The 19,433-nt window shown below is 40.7% G+C and overlaps 1 protein-coding gene across 2 annotated transcripts in view; it reads left to right on the top strand.

Annotated features, from left to right (window-relative positions):
* The first annotated feature begins 18,609 nt into the window (after positions 1-18,609).
* The window catches only part of PPARGC1A (PPARG coactivator 1 alpha), a 299,724-nt gene continuing 298,900 nt past the window's right edge, over positions 18,610-19,433 (top strand). Inside the window, exon 1 of one of the 2 annotated variants that reach the window (XM_028088353.2) lies at positions 18,610-18,693. In XM_028088353.2, the coding sequence (XP_027944154.1) occupies positions 18,625-18,693 (69 nt within the window). In that variant the 5' untranslated portion in view covers positions 18,610-18,624. The remainder of the gene's footprint in view (positions 18,694-19,433) is intronic. The other variant, XM_028088372.1, reaches the window with a different exon arrangement.

Below are 19,433 nucleotides of genomic sequence, written 5' to 3' on the forward strand. Positions count from 1 at the left end.
TCCCAGAAGCAGCCAGAATTACTGTACTAAGCCTATGAAGATGATCTGCTTGTTCCTAACTGTGTTTCTTGCCTTGTCCGAGAATGCCTATCTGGCTACCAACACCTGGACCTTCTTTCCCGCTTATTTTCCTGATGATTTTGATCATTCTTGTTGCTGAGCTGGGGAAGGAGTTGGTGGGTTTGGGGCTGAGACTTAAAGTTACATTGCACTAAAGTAGGGGATTTAGACAGGTGTTTGGTTAGTATGTGTAGTTCAGGCAACATAATAGTGTCTGCTTGATGCCGTATTCAGGCCAACTTCTTCCTAAAGACCACAGGGTTGAGGTATTTCTTTTTTTTTAAAGATTTTATTTATTTATTTATTTGAAAGAGCAAGAATGAGAGAGAGAGAGAGAGAGCACATGAGAGGGGGGTGGGTCAGAGGGAGAAGCAGACTCCCCGCTGAGCAGCAGGGAGCCCGATGCGGGACTCGATCCTGGGACTCCAGGATCATGACCTGAGCCGAAGGCAGTCGCTTAACCAACTGAGTCACCCAGGCGCCCAGGGTTGAGGTATTTCTGAGTGAAGCAGGACATACAAGCTTTTAGGTTAAAATCTGTTTTTGTTTTTATCACTCTTGGGCCATATGCCGTGTGGCCCATTGGTCTTCCCCCCTGAGGCTAAGTCCTGTGGTGGAGTTGAGTAGGGTAGATCAGTTGGCTTAGTGAGGGCACTGGTGTACAGGCCTAGTGACTCAGGTTTCTGGTGGCAGACAGCAGGGCATCAGGCAAGTTGAGAAGTGGTGTGGAAGGGAATTCAGTTTAGTCGCCACCTGTAAAAAGGGTGGAGAGCTCAGAGGGCAGAATTGGAGACCCCTGCTGGGAGGGGTCCCCCTCCTCCCCTCACACCTCATCTAGGCTCCTGGGGCTTTATCTTTCTCCTCCTTCTCTGCGGGGATGCTGAACTCATCTGCAGCAGCTGGAGGGGCAGATCTCTGGCTCTGTGCCATCACTTCTAAGGAGGGAAAGGTACGACAGGGAATGGAGTTGCAACAACAGGGGCTCCATGCGCCTCATCTCCCTTATCCTTCCCCTCTTCTCCCACATCCTTGAACTTGCTCCTCTCTCCCACCCCATGGCTCACATCTGTTGTGGAGGTCTAGGAAGGAAAAGAGCTATGAGCTACCCCACTTTTCAGCATCTCTTTTCAAGGTCGATGGTGGGGATAATAATTGAACAGTGTGTTTTAAATATAAAGTGCCATATAAATGCTAAATAGACTTGTAATTGATGGGCACTCTTCTGTTTCAGATACCATGAGGTGGGATGGGAATGAACAGGTATAAAGACTTATTCCGTAAAAATCATGACAAAGTAACACATTCATTTGTTCAACAAATATTTATTGAGTGCTCGAGTGCCTCCTAGCAGCCAGGTATTATGGTAGGTGCTAGAGATACAGAATGAGCAACCACAGAAACAAGAAACCTCCTTTCCACCTCTCCCCAAGGAACTTACGTCCTGATGGGGAGAGATAGGCCGTGAGAAAAGGAATAAATAAGATATATGGTTTTACAAAATGGTGCTGAATGCAATGGAGAAAAAAATAAAGCCAGGAGGGGATAAAGAGATGAGGAGAGGTGGAATTTTTATATGGGGTGCACTAGATATTATAATTAATATTATCTAATAATATTTACTATATTAATATTATCTGATAATAATGAATTCTTTCAGAGAAGTTTAGATTTTCAAAATTAAAATCTATCCCAACATAGGGTAAAGAATACATTTTCTGTTACATAGATATTCTTTCTGGAAATGGCATTTATGGGCACCTGGGTGGCTCAGTCAGTTAACTATCTGCCTTCAGCTCAGGTCATGATCCCAGAGTCCTGGGATTGAGCCCCATGTCAGGCTCCCTGCCCAGCTGGGAGTCTGCTTCTTCCTCTCCCTCTGCCCCTCCCCCCAACTTGTGCATGCACACTCTCTCTCTCAAATAAATAAATAAATACAATAAAATAAAATACAATAGAAATGGCATTTATGATTGTGCCTGTGTGTGTGTGTGTGTGTGTGTGTATGATTTTTTTATAGTTCCAGAGTCAGGGTTTCTGCTTTCACCAATTCTTCCAGACTCCATTAATTCACTAATATTTTTTTTTCAAATTCTTTCTAGTTCTTTCAGTCTTCCTCTTGCTATCTCTTTCTCTCAACATCTCTCTTCTGTTCCTTAAGTTTAGTGGCATCTTCTGGCCAAAGTCATATCTGTATGTGTACATAGAAATTCACATTCACTTACATAGGCCCTTGAGAACTCATGGAGGAGCCTTAGGCTTCATTGGGTGGGCACAACTCTGTGCACAGCTGTGACACAGTGGTCAAGAACCCAGGCTCTAGGGTCAACACTGAGATCTTGGGCAAGGTATTTGATCTTTCTGGGCCTCAGTTTCCTCACCTGCAGAATGAAAATGTGATGTGAATTAAATGAGAAGACCTAAGGAAAGAATACAACAGGTTGCCCCACCTATAATATACTCAGGAGGTACAAGGTGCTCACCTCCTTAATGTTTTCTCATTATAAGTTTTGGAAGATAATTAATATAGTATTTTATCATGTCAATCATCTGGTTTAATGGTTTTCAGATTGTTATTGTTTTTTAAAATCAATACAAGGAACCTTATATTTTCCAACTGAAATCCAGCACGGAACCTTAGTACTAAGGAAGATAAATGGGATTAAGCTTGTTGAAATGAAAACAAGAAGTCTGGATCCTGCGCGCTCAGCCTGTGCGCCTTGGGCCCTCAGTGTTCTCTTCTTTCCCAATAACAGCCTATAAGACATTTTTGAGAAATGTTAGAGTTTCTTGGGTCTTTTACCAACCAAAACAGTTTATCATAGGGAGGCTGACTCTAATCCTCCCTCAAATACTCTGCGTCCTTAAATTCTCTTTGTAAACAATGGTCAACCTTACCTCCTCCCTAGACAATCTTGGGGTGGGAAGTGGTAGTTTGGGTGTCTCACCTACCTGCTCCATTTCTTTCTTCTTTTGTATTCCATTGAGCTTTTCCTTTCCAAGGTCACCAGAGGCTGTCTAGTTGGCAAACTCAATTTTTCACTCTGCTTTACCTCTATGCAGCATATGCAATTGACCATCTCATCATTTGTGAAACTCCATCACCCTGGGCCCTGCAGTAAGGGCCTGAGATTTCTCAATAATGATAGCTTTGATTATGTCACTCCCTTTCTCAGAAGCCCTCCATGGCTCTCTATTTCCTGTGGAATCAAGTGTATACTCAGCAATCAATAATCAAGGCCTTTCATGGTCTATCTGATATAAAGCTTCTTTTTTAGGCCTTAAATTTTATGACTGCCCTGGATTATTGCTTGAACCTGCCTAGACCTCCCTTACTGTGTTCTTAAAGTTGAGAAAGTTTACTTATGGCTGGGCAGAGAAAAATAAGGGTGGGATTAGGGAAGATATAAAAGGAAGGACCCTTCATCTGGACCTGGTAAGATAAGTAAGATTTAAAATGGTAGAGACGGCAGCAGGGGCATGACATGTTCCCTGCAGTGCATGAAAAGTGAGTACATGCTCTTGTCAACCCTACTAGATGGCAGTTATTTGAGATCAGCGACCGATGTGTTATTCATCTTTGGAACCCCCCTAGTACCCAACTCACAACTCTGTTCATCATAATCCTCAGTAAATGAATGCTGAAAAGAAGAAATGACTAACAGAGTTTGGAGTCTAGCAAACTTAAAAAAATTTGCTCGAGTTAATATAATCAATTACTGAATAGATTAGACCCCTTGAAAAATGAAAACTAATATAGAAATGTGTTTTTATTATCTAAGTCCCTAATGTGTTTTTTGTTTTATAAATGATGCAATTATGTTATTACAGTGTATTTGTGTTCATTAATAATTTTTTCAGAGGAAAGCCAGTGTCCTGTTGGAATTATTTGTATACCTGGACTTTTTATCACAGCTTTCCGAAAGGAAGTTCTATCAGTTATTTATGTATTTATGTATTTATTTATTTAGCCAAATAATGCTGCATCACAAAGCACTCCAAAACTTAGTGGCTTGAAGTAACCACTATTATTATTTGTCATGAGTCTAAGGGTCATCTCTGTAGCTGTGCTGGTTTAAGCCAGGCTCTGATGATCTCGGCTGGGCTCAAACTTGTATCTGGGCCAGCTGGTGGGTCAGTGAGGGGCTGGCAGTTTGGAGGATAACCTCGGCTCTGCTCTAAGTGATCTCAGGCTAGTTCAGGCTTATTCTCGTGGTAAAGGCAGAGGAAAAAGAGAGTGAGCAGGAGAGTACAAGGCCACTAGGATCAGATCACACACACACACACACACACACACACACACAAACACTTCCACCGTATTTTACTGGCTAAAGTAAGACAAGGCAGCCAAGAATCAAGGGATGGCGAGATAGATCCCCCTTCTCATGGGAGAAGCCACAGAATGACATGGCATAGGGTGTGGCTACAGGGTACTGAGAGAGGCAGAGAACCGGGGACACCCAATGCTGCAGTCAGTGTGCCACAGAAGACCTACATGCACATCAGTTTTTCTTAATATTAAGCAAGGGACCAGGGAAGATGCACATTACTCTAGCTTAAAAGACCAGGAGCTTGCTTTTGCCTCATTGATACTCAAGCTGCTACTTGAAGGTGCTCAGGGTTTTACCATTCAATCTGCCCCTACAGCTGATTTAATTCTTTAAAGGCTAATTCTATATTCTGTCCTTTTCATGCCCTCTTAGTCTCTTATCTTCTAACACAGGAAATGATAGATCAGTTGATTTGTTGCCTTTGTATCTATAATGAGTAGAGAAAATAAAAGACTTTGGGAAGTTCATAGGAAGCAGATACATGGAGAAATGAAAAGAGATGTTTTTGGTTTGCTCCTTTCTTAGTTTTTGAAAGGCAAAATCTCAAAGAAAGTAGAGTGAGGTCTTGGGGGATATGTTTTGGTTTGGGAAGGATATAACAAGGTGTGTAAAGGCATCTGTAGGGAGGAAGTGAATGGAAGTGCTGATCCAGAGTACTGGAAGGCATGAGAAAGAAGGGACTGATCAATAGCTATTTTTCAAGTGCGGAGCATAATTTGTGTCAGGCTGCTGAAATGAGTTAGTGCTTCATAGTTAATGGCTGTGAGCATATTCCTGTATCGCAGCACTCTCCAGAATGTTTGCCGTCAACAATTCTAAAAGACTAGGAGTGACTCACAGCCAACGTGAGTCTTCATGAGCTGGGACCTCTCCTTATCTGAAGCCCTTCCTCTTGGACATTGTGTATCTGTACTTACGTTTCGGTTTGGCTGCCTCTCAAACCATCCAGTACTCTTGCCATCTTGTTTGCGTTGACCTTCTTTCATTTGGGGTTCTCACGGTTTCCCCACTCAGCTCTTTCCTAAGCCCTAAAGAAATACTGTCTCTTGCTATTCAAAGTGTGGTCCATGGACCCATGGCATAGGTATCACCTGGCAGTTCATGAGTTTCAGCCCCCATTCCAGATCAACCAGTGAGTCTTCCTTTAAACAGGATCCCCAGTGGGTTCGTGTGCTCACACAAATTTAAGAGACACCACATTATTCCACAAACATTGATATTCACATCTGCTGTTTCTGTTCCCTCACTGTTAACCTCCCCCAGGCCCCTTTTTTTCTCTTACCTTACATTAGAAAAGACTCCTCAACTTTTCATTAACCTCTATATGAATGATTCCAAAGTATCATGAGCTACACTAGCATAAATTGACATAAAGTCCCATTAAAATATTTTTTTTTCAAGGTTTTGTATTTGCTTTGGTAATTGGAAACTGGAAATGGCTGTGGGGCCTTCTTCCTTTGTAGAGTGGTATGAGTCACAAAGCAGTCTGAAAATTAGACATTTATGAAAACAAAGACCACACCATCTTACCCTTGTGGGTCCCTAATGTTAGCAGAGTGGGTACTGCTTGTGATTGGAGGCGTATTAGAAATGTGATCTCATTTAAGTAGCTCCCACTTGAGTGAGTTATATCCGTTCATTGAGTGTTTCCGTGACCCATGTGCCACACACTGAGCCAAGTATTATGTATTCATGATACGATATAATCAGCACATCGGCCCTATGGAGCATGACCCCCATTTTACAGATGACGAAAGTGAGGCTCAGGGAAGGGAAGAAAATTGCCCAAGTTATACTGCTGGGGAACTGCAAGATTTGAAAGAGACTGCATTCTTAAATCTATGTGATTTCTCCAACTGGAAATTCCTTTTTTTGGTTCTAAAAGGCTTTTTCCTTTGGGTTTAGTGGGCATTCATTTTTGAGAAGAGGTGTTACACTAAGCTAATTCCTGACCTTCTTTCCTACCTGGGCTCAGGTATTTTGAGTTCTCCATCCCCATCCTTGTCTTCATTGTCTGTTTCAAATGCCATGTCTGGCATGACATCCATTCTGATACCTTCCAACAAGATGTCACCTCTCTCTTTGAATTGTGTTGCCTGTGGTCCTCTGGAAGCTTTACTTAATTGTGGAATTACCTGGCACCTTCACTAACAAGGACGTTCCATCCTTTGCTCCCCTCTGCATCCTTTGCCCTGCCTGGCACTGTGCCTGGCACATCACAAATAACACATATTTGTTCAGTGAATTGAATCCGAGCTGACTTCGCTTTGATAGGGACCTTGGGAGTGTCAGAATGCTGGGTGGAGGAAAGGTTGTTAACAGAGGAGAATTTCTCTACCCAGACTATTTTACACCTTTTGCCAAGGGCCAGCCCAGATTTCTCTTAAAATCCAGACCACAAAGAACGGAGGCTGAGGAGATGACAAGAGGAGGCAGAGTCCGCTATAAAACCCCAGGAGCCACCTGGCCTGGCCTCCTAAGAAGGGGAGTCCACTCAGCTGCTTTTGTTCCTGAAAAATCTCAACTAGAAAGAAAGCAAACATTTAAAACTTTCTCTTGGAAAGCTATTCAGCCTTTGATTTTTCAGAATGTCTTCAAGTGATTTGGGTCTATTTTTAATACCCGTGAGACATGATGTTGTAAGGAGAGCTAAATATAGGGGCCACATCCCCCTTTCTTTTATTCATTGGCCTTAATCTCCCTAGGAGGAAAAGAAAGCGCCCATCAGATTTTACCACAGAGTTGTGACGTTTGCCCTGATGGGCCCTGCTGGAAGGAAATTCATAAATACCGTGTCGGAAATAAAGATAATGAATGGATTCTTTTTGGAGAAAACGTTAAGTGGGAGTTTCTTTATGTTAAACCTCCCCTGTCTGCTGAAGACTGTGAGATAGTTCCTCTTGTTTTCCTCAGGGTCCTTTGGGGACAGCAGTCAGCCTGTGTTACTGGAGCAAGCTTCAGCACCCTACCCTCAGAATCCAGAAGAGCAGGACACTCAGCCGAAAATAACACGCGGCATCAGAGCAGCAGCTATAATTCTGGTTCATTATATACTTACGAGGCTTCTTCTTCCTCCTCCTTCCCTCCTCCTCTTCCTCCTCTTTCTTTAAAGAAGGCATCAAACTCACGTTAAAAGCAAACAACTGGAGGGCGCCTGCGTGGCTCAGTTGGTTAAGCGGCTGCCTTCGGCTCAGGTCATGATCCTGGAGTCCTTGGGATGGAGTCCCGCATCGGGCTCCCTGCTCGGCAGGGGGTCTGCTTCTCCCTCTGACCCTCCTCCCTCTCGTGCTCTCTGTCTCTCATTCTCTCTCTTGCAAATAAATAAAATCTTAAAAAATAAAATAAAATAAAAGCAAACAACTTGCGTGAGTACCCATCAAACTAGAAGGAGGGACTGGGCCTTCTTAAAGCAGCGTAAACCTGGGAATCTGTGCTGGAGGGCTGTGCTCTCTGTCTGTATTCTTTCATGCCTTTGCATTTCCCACACAGCTCAGGATCCATCATTTCCATTTTTTGTGAGTGGATCTGGGATGTGACTTGGAAGAGTCCCTGGGTGAGTCTTCAACCTGGTGGCAGGTGCCATCATGGCCTTTAGTTGTTGTGAAGGCTAATTAAGAGGGAAAGCAGGTGGCGGTGTGGCTATCAGAATGGGTTCTGGAATCACCACTTCGTCTGGGTTCTACCTCTTAAAGGCCATGAGAGCTTTGGAAAGTTATTGAACTTTTCCATGCTTCCATTCCCTCATCTCCATAGAAGAGAGAATGATAACACCTTACAGAATTGTAGTAAAGATTAAAGTGCACATCATGCAGTAAGTACTCAACAGCCTTTAGCCTGTAAGTCTCCCATTGTAACAAAGGGTGGTGCCAGGGAATTTTCTAGACCAGGGATGTGATTCAGGCCCCTGGTTTAGTATATTTACTATGTCTTCACCATCTGCAGGATGGTCTTGGCTTAATTTGGTTTCTAAATTTGTTCACGGTCTTGATTCCCAGTGCTGTTTTAGGTAGGGTGGCAGACTCAGCTTTAGATGAGAAGTTGCATCTACAAGTGTTAGATCTATGCTCCATGTGGGCTGCCTCTTGGAGAAAAGGTGTCCCAGCCTCTGTTTCCTTTGCTGTTCCTCGATAAATAAGAGCAGCCCACAACCCCCCTTCCTGAGAGATGGAACTAAAGCTGCAAACACTGGATGGTTTCTTCCAATGAGGTTGAAATAAAAAGGTCCTAGACAGCACTCTTTCTACCTGAGTCCAAGAAATACAGTCCCCACCCGCTCCCTAAACCTTCCCAAAGAGGCTACATTTTTGAAACTCTTTGCTGGGCATGCTCTTATCCCTCTGTCTTTAAGAATGGCAGCTCTCCAAAGGAGCATGCCTTTGTTAAATGCCATTCAAAAGACCATCTCTCCTGATCTTGAGTTGTTCTTCCTCTGAAGGAGATCTTTGGGGAAACAGAGCCTCAGGGCTCTTAGGTCAGAAGGACTCTTGTCCCCAAATTTCTCTGTGTATACAAACCATTAACTAGAATCTATTAGAGGAGAGTTTGTGTGGTGTCTTGTCAGCATCCATGGATATTTGGATTTGGAAGTGAGTCTAAAAAGATAAAAGATTCCATAGGTCAGAGTACCATAAAGTCCTGGTGTTGTGGTCTACATTACTGTGGAAATATTTCATAAACTATTTTATTTAAAAACACTACCAGCCAAACCCTTAAATCTAGATTTTATACCGAGGGTTGGGGCAGGGTCTCCTTGTTGCTTTTCTTAAAAGACACTGACATATGAGTGGGACTTCTAGAGTTGAACTATGTTGGGGTCGGGGGGTGGGATGGTATGGATCCTTGAGGTAGTTAGTGCAAGCATGTTTCCTTCTCCATAGCTCAGATATTATTTGTAGCTGAAATGATTTGCTTACCTAGCTATTTCCCCAGAGGATGGTGAGGACAGGGGCTTGTTCTCTTTATCTCTTAATCACTAGTAACTGGCACCACCCTTAGCACATAGTAGGTGTCCAATTCATGCTTTCAGCATCCTTGAATAATAAAATGATACAAAGACACTCCTTTGCAGCTGTTTACTTATAGAGAAAGACATTTGTCTTGACTTCTGTTATAGGACTGGATTTATCTCTGATGCCAGTTTGTGACTCAGAAAAACATTGAATTTGAATTTTGACATTTGGTCTGTCTATAAATTTCTGGCTTATTTGATAGCTGTAAGAGGCACATTTAGAATATAAAATAAAGTGAATTAAATATATTGTAGAGTTTGTCCCCCTACTCCTACTCTCTAAATGCTGAAAGTGCTAAACAAATGTGTGCTTAGTTTCATGGTTGCTAGGTTAATACCTGGTCTGCATCTGCAAATTGGTTTCTTTGTTGTAGAACCTTTAAAAATTATGGCTGTTCAGATAGAAGCTAGAAAGTATGAATTCAGCTCTTATTTTGTAGTTCCTGTCATAATGCTTTTCTGGAGAGAAGAATGAACAGCCATGTTTGTAGCAAGTGGCCTCACCTCTAAATTATAGACATAATTTATGATGGTTCGATTTGAGATTTTTTTTGACTTTATAATGGTGCAAAAGTGATACACATTCAGTAGAAAACAGTATTTTGAATTTTGAATTTGGATCTTTTCCTAGGCTAGTGATATGTGTAGGATACTCTCATGGTGCTGCATGGCGTCAATGAGCCGAGCTCCCACTTAGCTTACCCTTATGTGATCGTAAGGGTAAACCACTGACACACAACCATTCTGTGCCCATACAACCATTCTGTTTTTCACTTTCAGTATAGTATTCAATAAATTACATGAGATATTCAACACTATATTATAAAACAGACTTTCCGTTAAATGATTTTGCCAAACGATAGGTTAATGTGTTATGAGCACATGATAAAGTTAGGTTAGGTGTATTATTAAACGTGTTTTGACATGATATTTTCAACTTACTATAAGTTTATCAGGATGAAACCCCATCATAAGTCAAAGAGGATCTGTATATTGTTTTTTGTGGTTTTTAGTCAAATCCTTGATGTTACTTTGACTTGGTTTTCATGATTTAATTTATTTTAGTTGGTAAAGATTATTCATCACTCATTTAATTCCAAGGTTATCTATTGATTCTTTTTTCCTCATTTGGTATTTGCTGACATTTTGTGGCACTCAAAATTGATTTATACAAAATCAGTCATCTAAATGTCCAGAGGAGACGTCTTTCACTTGTCATCAGCTGTTTTTCTGAACTAATAAGTAGACTAGTCATGTATGTTGAGGTTGCTGAATGATTGAAGGGCAGGAGTCCTTCCCTTCACACCAATTGTATCATACTTATAAAAATTCTTAAATAATTTTGAAAGTGAGATCACTGAGAAGTTTCTCCCAAGGTAGCATCAAGCAGTTTCTTGGTTGGGGACTAAACTCTTCCCTGTAACATTTTTTTAAAAAAGTTTATTTATTTATTTTAGAGAGAGTGAGAGCAAGAGAGTGCACATGTGCGTGTGTTTGTGCGTGAGCGGGGGGGGGGAGGGGCAGAGGGAGAAAGGAAATCTCAAGCAGACTCTGCACTGACCATGGAGCCTGATGCAAGCCTAGATCTCAGGATCCTGAGATCATGACGTGAGCTGCAATCAAGAGTCAGACGCTTAACTGACTGAGCCACCCAGGTGCCCCAACCTATAAAACATTTATCAGTCATTCTGTTCCTAAGCTACTCTAAACCTATGCTAATAATAATAATAATAAAGCTTGCTGTGCAAATAGGCCTTCAAGGTATGTCTTCCTAGCCCATTGTTTCTTAAACGTAATGAATTAGCCTTGTTAAAATGCAAATGAACTTCTGTAGATTTGGAGTGAGGCCCAGGATTCTACATTTCTCACAAGTTCCTGGGTGATGCTGGTCTGTATACTTGGAGGAACAAGCCTACCTTGCAACCCAATTTACATCCTAATTCACCCTATTTTGAAATTCTCAAACAGTATCTGAGGTTCCCCATGTGTTGAGATATTAAGAGTAAATGAAGAAGGAAGAAATCCCAACATCCCCCTCCCACCTTCCTGCCCATGCCAACTTACATTTCATAACAGCAATGAGAACCTAAGTATGTGTGTAAGTATGTAAACCAGCTGGATTGTTTTTAATGATCTTCAATCAAAAGAACTTGGTGGCTGATAAAGTCAATTTTCATGAGTCTTTGAATTCCTATTTCGGAAATTTATTTGTGCCTGAGGGACTTTGGCAGTCTGTCACCTTTTCTGATCCAAGCCTTTCTCTTCTTCTGAAGTTCCCCTTGTCCCCATCTTCATTCCTGACCTGGTTGCGAAGTCTTACTCTTCCAAGCCAAACTTGAGACAAAGTGTTAGGAGATAAAGCTTTGGGCTGCCCCTCCTAGGAGTATTTGCTGTTTCATAGATAGTGATAGGAAAGTTTTTAAAACCAAAAGGATGACTGGTAGAGTTTTTTTTTAGCTCCATGACAGACTACTGGAGGACTTTTTGGGGGGTAGGAGGAGGAGGAAGAGGGAAAGAAATTTCCAGCCTGCATATAGCCTATTTCTCATTCATTTTACTCATAAGATCTACCTTCCCACTCTACTTATTAGTCTACTGGTTATTATTTTGAAGGCTTATGACTTCAGATGGTCTTTCAAGTAATCTCTTTTAAGAAAGTATTCTGTAATTCATCTCTGCTTTGTTTAACATTTGCTAAGGCAATACCCTCTGTCTCTGGGCTCCCTCGATGTCCAGGATACCACAAAGTCAGGAACAGTATATAAACATCCTGGAAAAGGAAATATTTTTATATTGAATTGGGAAGGATAATGTATGGAACGTCTTCACCTGGATGGACTTGGATTTGATTCTTCTCAAATCAGTGACAGATTCATATGTAGAGAAAAATTGAGGTTCTCATCTGTATGTTGTTTTTTATTACATTATTTTGCTTCAGGCTCAAGCATATCAAAGTAATTCAGACACTGTGGATGAAATCATCTGCTTTCCATCAATAAATGTCTACTAAATCCTTCTGATTATAGGCAGTTGGTATTATTGCATAGTTATAGGAAACACAGTAATATCATGCAGTAATTAATTGGAGTCTATGTGGCTTAGATTTATACAACATTTAATGCTTATAGTTATAGCTAGGCTGTTTCTCACGTAAGTGATATAAGTAGACTTGGGTATTGAAATGGATTCTGTTTCTTGGTTTGAATTTTTGAGTCTATTGCTTTCTATCCCTGTTCATTATATGCAGGTTAAGAAGAAGTCCTTCCTGGTTTACCATTTTCTTTTTTGTCATAGAAGACTTCTTATTCCATACAATTGAAAATGGTTGTTGACTGATCACATAATTTGATTAAGTTGGGGAATCATAAATCATACACATACACAAAACATTTGACTTTTGCTTAAAAATCCATAAATGCACATTTATTCACCATTATTTTGCTGTGGAGCCAAGGCCTTTGCTGTAAGTTGGAGGGGTGTCTTTTTTTTTGTATAAGCTGTATCCCTAAAGGAACCTCTACAAATTCCAGTTTCAATTTCTTCCACATTAATTAAGAGTATAAAGACAGTGACCAGTGATCCAAGTAGAGAGGTCTGTATAGATTTTTATGGTCCCTGCCCCTACAATGGCAATTTTTTAAAGCATTTTTTCTTTATTGGGTCTTTCCAAAGCGTTTGACTAGTTTCAGGAAAGCAACAACTCCCTTTCCATCACAACTCACATTTTATAGAAATATTATTAATTAAATTATGTAATTACATTAACAGGCACAACTGGCATAAATAGGGCTGGGAACAAACACAAGTGAATCTTGGTAAGCGTACGAACCCAAAGTACATGGTATATGAGAGAGTATTTTGCCAGCTACAGTGTTCCACTGTGGGTATCACTGTAGTTCAGTTTAGATATTTTATGCAGGGAACGGTAAACATTAATTATTCCAGTGAAACAATGAACTCGAGACCAACACTCTATTTTTTCTTCCTTTTCAAAATATGACTATGGGACCAGAGTAATCCATTTCAGATTTATCATTCTTATGATAGCTGGTTTTGTTTATTTGTTTTTGTTTTGTTTTGTTAGAGTTAATATACAGACACCTCTGGTGTTGTGGATTTGATACATTATTATAGTTGCTTTTTTTGTGAAGCAAATTTCTGAAGATTAATACCTTACTATTAGCTTCCCATTAAAAAAAAGCAAAAACAGAAGTAAATATTTATAAGGAAATATCTTGGAAAATTTTAGTGAGAATGGATGTGAAGGTGGTAATAAAATGGTGGTAAGAACTCATAAAAATTCTAGCCCAGCTGTTAAGTGAAAATATGTGCAAAATCCTATCAGTGGGTAAAAGACCATCCATTTCTTCCATGCCTGGAGACTCCTTGGCTCCCTACTTACTTTCATCATTGTGCCGCTGCTCTCCTGGCCCAGACTTCCTTTCATTTTCTCCTTTAGACAGAGTATCTGTATCTACTTGAATATGTTTATGGCCATATCATACCTTCATTTGACACTGGGAATGCATGGTTTAATTCACCTGGAAAACTCTTTATTTTCTAGACTTTTGAGTCTTTTTTTTAATTTAATTTAATTTTATTATGTTATGTTAGTCACCATACATGTCAGCATTAGGTTTTGATGTAGTGTTCCATGATTCATTGTTTGCATATAACACCCAGTGCTCTTTTGATTCTTAAAATGAAGTATTAACCCATTTTTATTGTATAAACTAAAAGAAATTTCCTTAGAATCAAGGGAAGACTGACTGCTGATGCATTTTGTATAGATTTTTCCTTTTTTAAAATTTTTTATATAACTTTTCCATAAGGAAATGTTACAAATTCTAAGACTCTATTTCCTATTAGTCAGCATATTCTTTTTTTAAAAAGACTTATTTATTTATTTGAGAGAGATAGAGAGAGAGCAAGTGAACACAGTGGGGAGGGACAGAGGGAGAGGGAGAGAGAATCTTCCAAGCAGGCTCCACACTGAGCACAGAGCCCGACATGGGGTTCCATTTCACAACCCTGAGATCATCACCTGACCTGAAAACAAGAATCGGACACTTAACCAACTGTGCCACCCAGGCGCCCCTAGTCAGGATATTCTCAATAAGCTGCTTATCTTGGGCGCCTGGGTGGCTCAGATGTTTAAGCGTCTGCCTTCGGCTCAGGTCATGATCCCAGGGTCCTGGGATCGAGTCCCGCATTGGGCTCCCTGCTCCTTGGGAGCCTGCTTCTCCCTCTGCCTCTCTCTCTCTCTCTCTGTCTCTCATGAATAAATAAATAAAATCTTTATAAAAAAATAAGCTGCTTATCTTGAGGGAAAAATAGTGATTTTCTGGCAATCTTTGGTGTTGCTTGGCTTGTAGATGTATTGCCGTATCTCTGCCTTCATTTTCACATGGCTTCTCCGCATGTGTGTCTTTGTGTCTACATTTCAACCTTTTTTATAAAGATACATGGTCATGTTGGATCAAGGTCCACCCTAATGACTTTGTTTTAGCTTGATCACCTTTGTAAAAGCCCTATGTCCAATAAGGTCACATTCTGAGGTACTAAGGGTTGGGACTCCAACATATCTCTGTGGGAGGACACAATATAATGCATAATGTGGTCATAGATTTATTAGCACTTGCATTTGAAAACCATTAAAAAAAAAAAAAAAAGACTCTCCCAGTGGTGTCCCAGAGCAGGCTGCAGTTTGTGTCTTGAAATGTCAGTGCTGTGATCTGGCCAGAGTGTTATCTGTACTTTCCTTATACTTTATTTTCATAGTCAAAACTTCCTTTAATGAAAACATTTAACAAAGACAGAAACAGAACTGATTCTTTTTTAGTTGCTTGATTTAAGAATAGTGAATAAAAGCCATGTTATTTAATAAGCTCCTCTATTCATGTATGTTCTCATTATGTTTACATTTTGGAGACATGTACTTTATCAGTAGCAAATTTATACTGAGCTACGTTTATTATTTGATGCTGCATTTTGCTTTCATTAATTTCCTTACTAAATGATAAGTAGCATTAAAGTCATGCTATTCTGAGTTTGCATTCTGAGACAGAGTGACACTGCATTATTGAACACTTTTACCCTTTCTTTTTAAAATTCATATTTCTACGTCATCTGTGAAAATTGCCACACTTAATGCTACTAACTTATGAGCAGGAGAAATGCAGACTGTAAAAGAAGGGGAAATACTGGAGTGTGAGGGACATATGTAGAGCAGACTGGGCTTGTCATGGAATCTATTTAAAATAATATTGCAGACTTACTCAAGGCTTGTGATAAATGCTCTAATTGGATTGTTTCATGTTATTCTTACAACAATTCTGTATAGCAAGAATGGTATATTGGCCAGGGTGGGCTAGGTTGTGCTGAGGGAACAAACAACCCTGAAAGTTTATTTCCTGTTCCCATAGTGTCTGTTGTTAGTCCAGGTTACTCTCCAAGGCAACTGTTCTCCATGAGTCGGCTCAGCAGTCCAGTCTGCTTTGGTATTAAGGCACACCTTATCAACAACACATGCCTCATGATCACTGCATTATGGGGAAGGGTGGGCTGACAGTCAAGTGCCAGTGATCCCTGTGGGAAGTGATACCCATCCTTTGTGTCATATTTTATTAGCCAAAAATAAGTCATGTGGTTATGGTTAATTTTAAGGGGTTTAAGGCAATGCAATCTTGCTGTGTGACTGGAATAGAAGAGAACCAGATATTGATGAACAATAATATGCCTAACTGAGATGATAATGCCTCCCTTTTGCAGGCATGGAAACTAGGGTTCAGAGAGGTTGGGTGACCTGGCTGGGGACATAGAACTACATAATAATGGGGCTGCTAATCAAACCTAGTTCTGTTTGACTTCAAAGACTATAGTCAACCACTTTGTGTCCTGCCTTCTATAACAATTAATTGAGCTGCCTTGCAGATGGTGTGATTCAAATGGTAAAACTGATTGCTCCCAGATCTCCTTATGGGGTCCTCTTGCTAAGTGTTTATAGGAGATGGGGAAGAACTGATGATTGGTGAGGCTGCCACTGAGTCTAGGGTCTGGGAAAATATTCTGGACCCTTGTTCCTCTGGCCTGTCTCCTTTTACACCTCAGGATAACCTCTGAAGAAGCATCTGAATATTCTCAATTAAAGAGAGAAGCCAACCAAGTAAAGGAAGGATTTTGCATTCATCTGCTTTGCTGGAGATGAGGTGCAATGTATAGTCTTGTGATTATTAAAAAGACAGTAATGGCAAGTTAGACTTGTATAGCAATTTCTAGTCTAAATAACATGTTCATCTATAATCTGAAGGTGTGAGCAAACCTACATGTACTAATTGGCAGTGACATCATATCAGTGAGGTGTGACTGTCAAGACAGGCAATGCAATCCGAGACTGCACAAATAAAAGAGCATGAACTGGCTTGAAGGAGGGATCTAGAACACTGCAGCCAGATCTGAGTTAAATCCTGGACCATCACCTGGGCAGATGTCTTTGCTTCTTGAATTCTTCACCTATAAATCAGGAGCATAATGATGACTTCATAGAATCTGTGTAAAGAATGAATGAGGTAAGGCTAATGAAACACTTGGAACAGTGCTGTGTACCTAGGTCCAAGCTCAGTAAATGCTGGCTGCTCTTATTATTATTATTATGGTGGTTGTTATTGGGAGGATTTTCCAAATAAGGCATGTGATAATTAAGCTCTATGTACAATGCTAGATCATAGCAGAAATACTACACTGGATTCTGGAATATTACAATCACTATCACTAGAGGTAGTGGAATGTATTTTGAGGCCAGTAACCAGGATGGAGAAATTACCCAAAGGCCTCTCATATAGTTTGCTGAAGGAACTAGCAACATCTCACCTTGAAAAGAGACACTTCAGCAGAGATTTGAGGCAGGGACCACTATTGTCCTTGGATCTTTGAAGGGTTGTCCTACAGAATAGATTTTAGTCTTATTCCTTATGGAATTAAAAAAAAAAAAAACAGTGCAGCTATGGAAGTGACAAGGGGAAGGATATCGATTTATTTGGGGGCAAAGCTATCAACCATGGACCAAGACTGTCTCGAGTCTCAAGAGGTGGTGAGTTTGCCATCTATGGTGGTTTAAGCATTGTTTGGAGGGGTATTGACAGGGTCATGGGGATTCAAGCATCGGAAGAGTGATTAGATTAGAGAAACCTCAAATGATACCCAAAACTGAGTTCTGTGATTTTAATCCTGGGTTCTCAAGGGGATGAAGCCTTGCAACCGTATTTTTACAAAGCTTTCCAGTTGATTCTGTTGTGCAGTCAAGTTTGAGAACCACTGTGCTAACTGAAAAGAAATAGGTGCTATTGACAGTAGCCCCAGCTAACACACCTTAAAACTATAGGTAATCAATTCTGAATAGCGAGAGAGGGTCATTTTGTGTGAGAAACTACTGAAGCAGGACAGAGTTTGGTTGGATCTGGCTTGGTTTAGCCCCACATTTTGAGGAGTCTGTCCAAACTGAAGCCTCTGATCCTTCTGGATAATCATTTGGGAAAAGGGTTGAGGTCCATGATCAAGGTTGAGTGTCTGTGGCAAAACATCCCATGGGGAGAAACCAGGGACTGTAGGTGCTCAGGATTCAACTATAGGGATCAGTCTCTTTTTCACCCAAGGGAGTTTGCTATTTTTCATGTTTACTGGCTGCTGAGTGATTCATATGGTGCTGGGGGAGATGTGTTCAAATGAAAAGTGTTGCTTCTATGTAAAGTAGCTTATTACTTCCGTGATATTCCAGCCTATTGATACAACCCTGCAGAACAATGCAAATTCTGGTGTGTGTGTGTGTGTTTGTGAGTGTGTGTGTTGGGATGAGGAGACGATGGGAGCACACATAGAAATGCATATTTCTAGTAGAGCATGCCTTCACACTTCCCTCCTCTGACCTTTATGCCAGAAGCATAAGAATGACCCATTGTTCGCTGGTCCTGGAGCTTAGTTTTTCCTAATCTCTGGATGCTCAATGGCTGAGCTGGCCTCCTGCCTGGCCAGTTGGCAGCTGTCAGGGTAGCCCCATGTATCCCAGATTTATTCCTGTGTGGCTTCTCCCTGCCCGATCCCTCATCCTCTGGCCTGGCATTTTCTCCATGACAGTCTGCCCCTGAACTGTCCTCGCTGCCGCTTTGGTAAAGGCTTGCAACGAAAGGGAGGAACAGCCACTGGCGGATCCAGTTTGTGCAAGCAGCATCAGCAATGGATGAGACCTCCCCCAGGCTGGAAGAAGACTGGAAAAAAGGCCTTCAGCGAGAAGCGAGCTGGCAGGTAAGTGATGTCCTCAGCTCTGGACGGACCCAGATCTCTCTCTCAACTCTTTAGCCCAAGTGTAGGTAATTCACATCAGTCTGTTTGCAGAACTGCATTATTTGCAGGTACATCCATTTGGGAAAAGTCCTCATTAATTTCCATCTCTTTGTAAACCATGCAAATAAGACTCCAAATGAATTTACTCTACATTCTCAAGCAAGCTAATAGAGTTTTACAAATCTATAGATGTTGCTAAATTTATACTTTCTTAATAAAGGCCCTTGAATTAACAAGTTGCAGGTGTATATCAAAGGAAACGTGCAGATTTGGTTTGTGTAAGTACAAGTTCATTATAATATAAAAATTTAATACAACACCTGTCATCAGACTTACTTTATGGTGTTATAGTAGGTTGGAATAAGGGGCTTGGTTTTAACCTATTTTAATGAGGTGACCATTCTTTTAATGCAGCTTGCGTGCCTTTCTTATTTATGCTGAACTCATAATAGGTAGAAGCTCTGTGGTATGCAGAGAGTTCAAGCTAAAGGATTCATTTTGGTGTAGAGGCAGTTTTCATTAAAATATGCAAAGCAGTAATGTTTATACGTTACAATACCTATTTCAAATTAGCAAAATTATATGCTCCTGTCTCGTAAGCTGCCAACTGAAATCCCTTCCTAAATCCTGTTGAATGGCTTTGATTACTCTTCTTCACATTACACATTACACACCTCTAATGCATATTTTTATGCATCCAC

This window comes from Eumetopias jubatus, unplaced genomic scaffold, assembly GCF_037043125.1.
Source record: "Eumetopias jubatus isolate StellerSeaLion01/CBP00866 unplaced genomic scaffold, mEumJub1_p1.0 scaffold_2, whole genome shotgun sequence".
Lineage (NCBI taxonomy): Eukaryota > Metazoa > Chordata > Mammalia > Carnivora > Otariidae > Eumetopias > Eumetopias jubatus.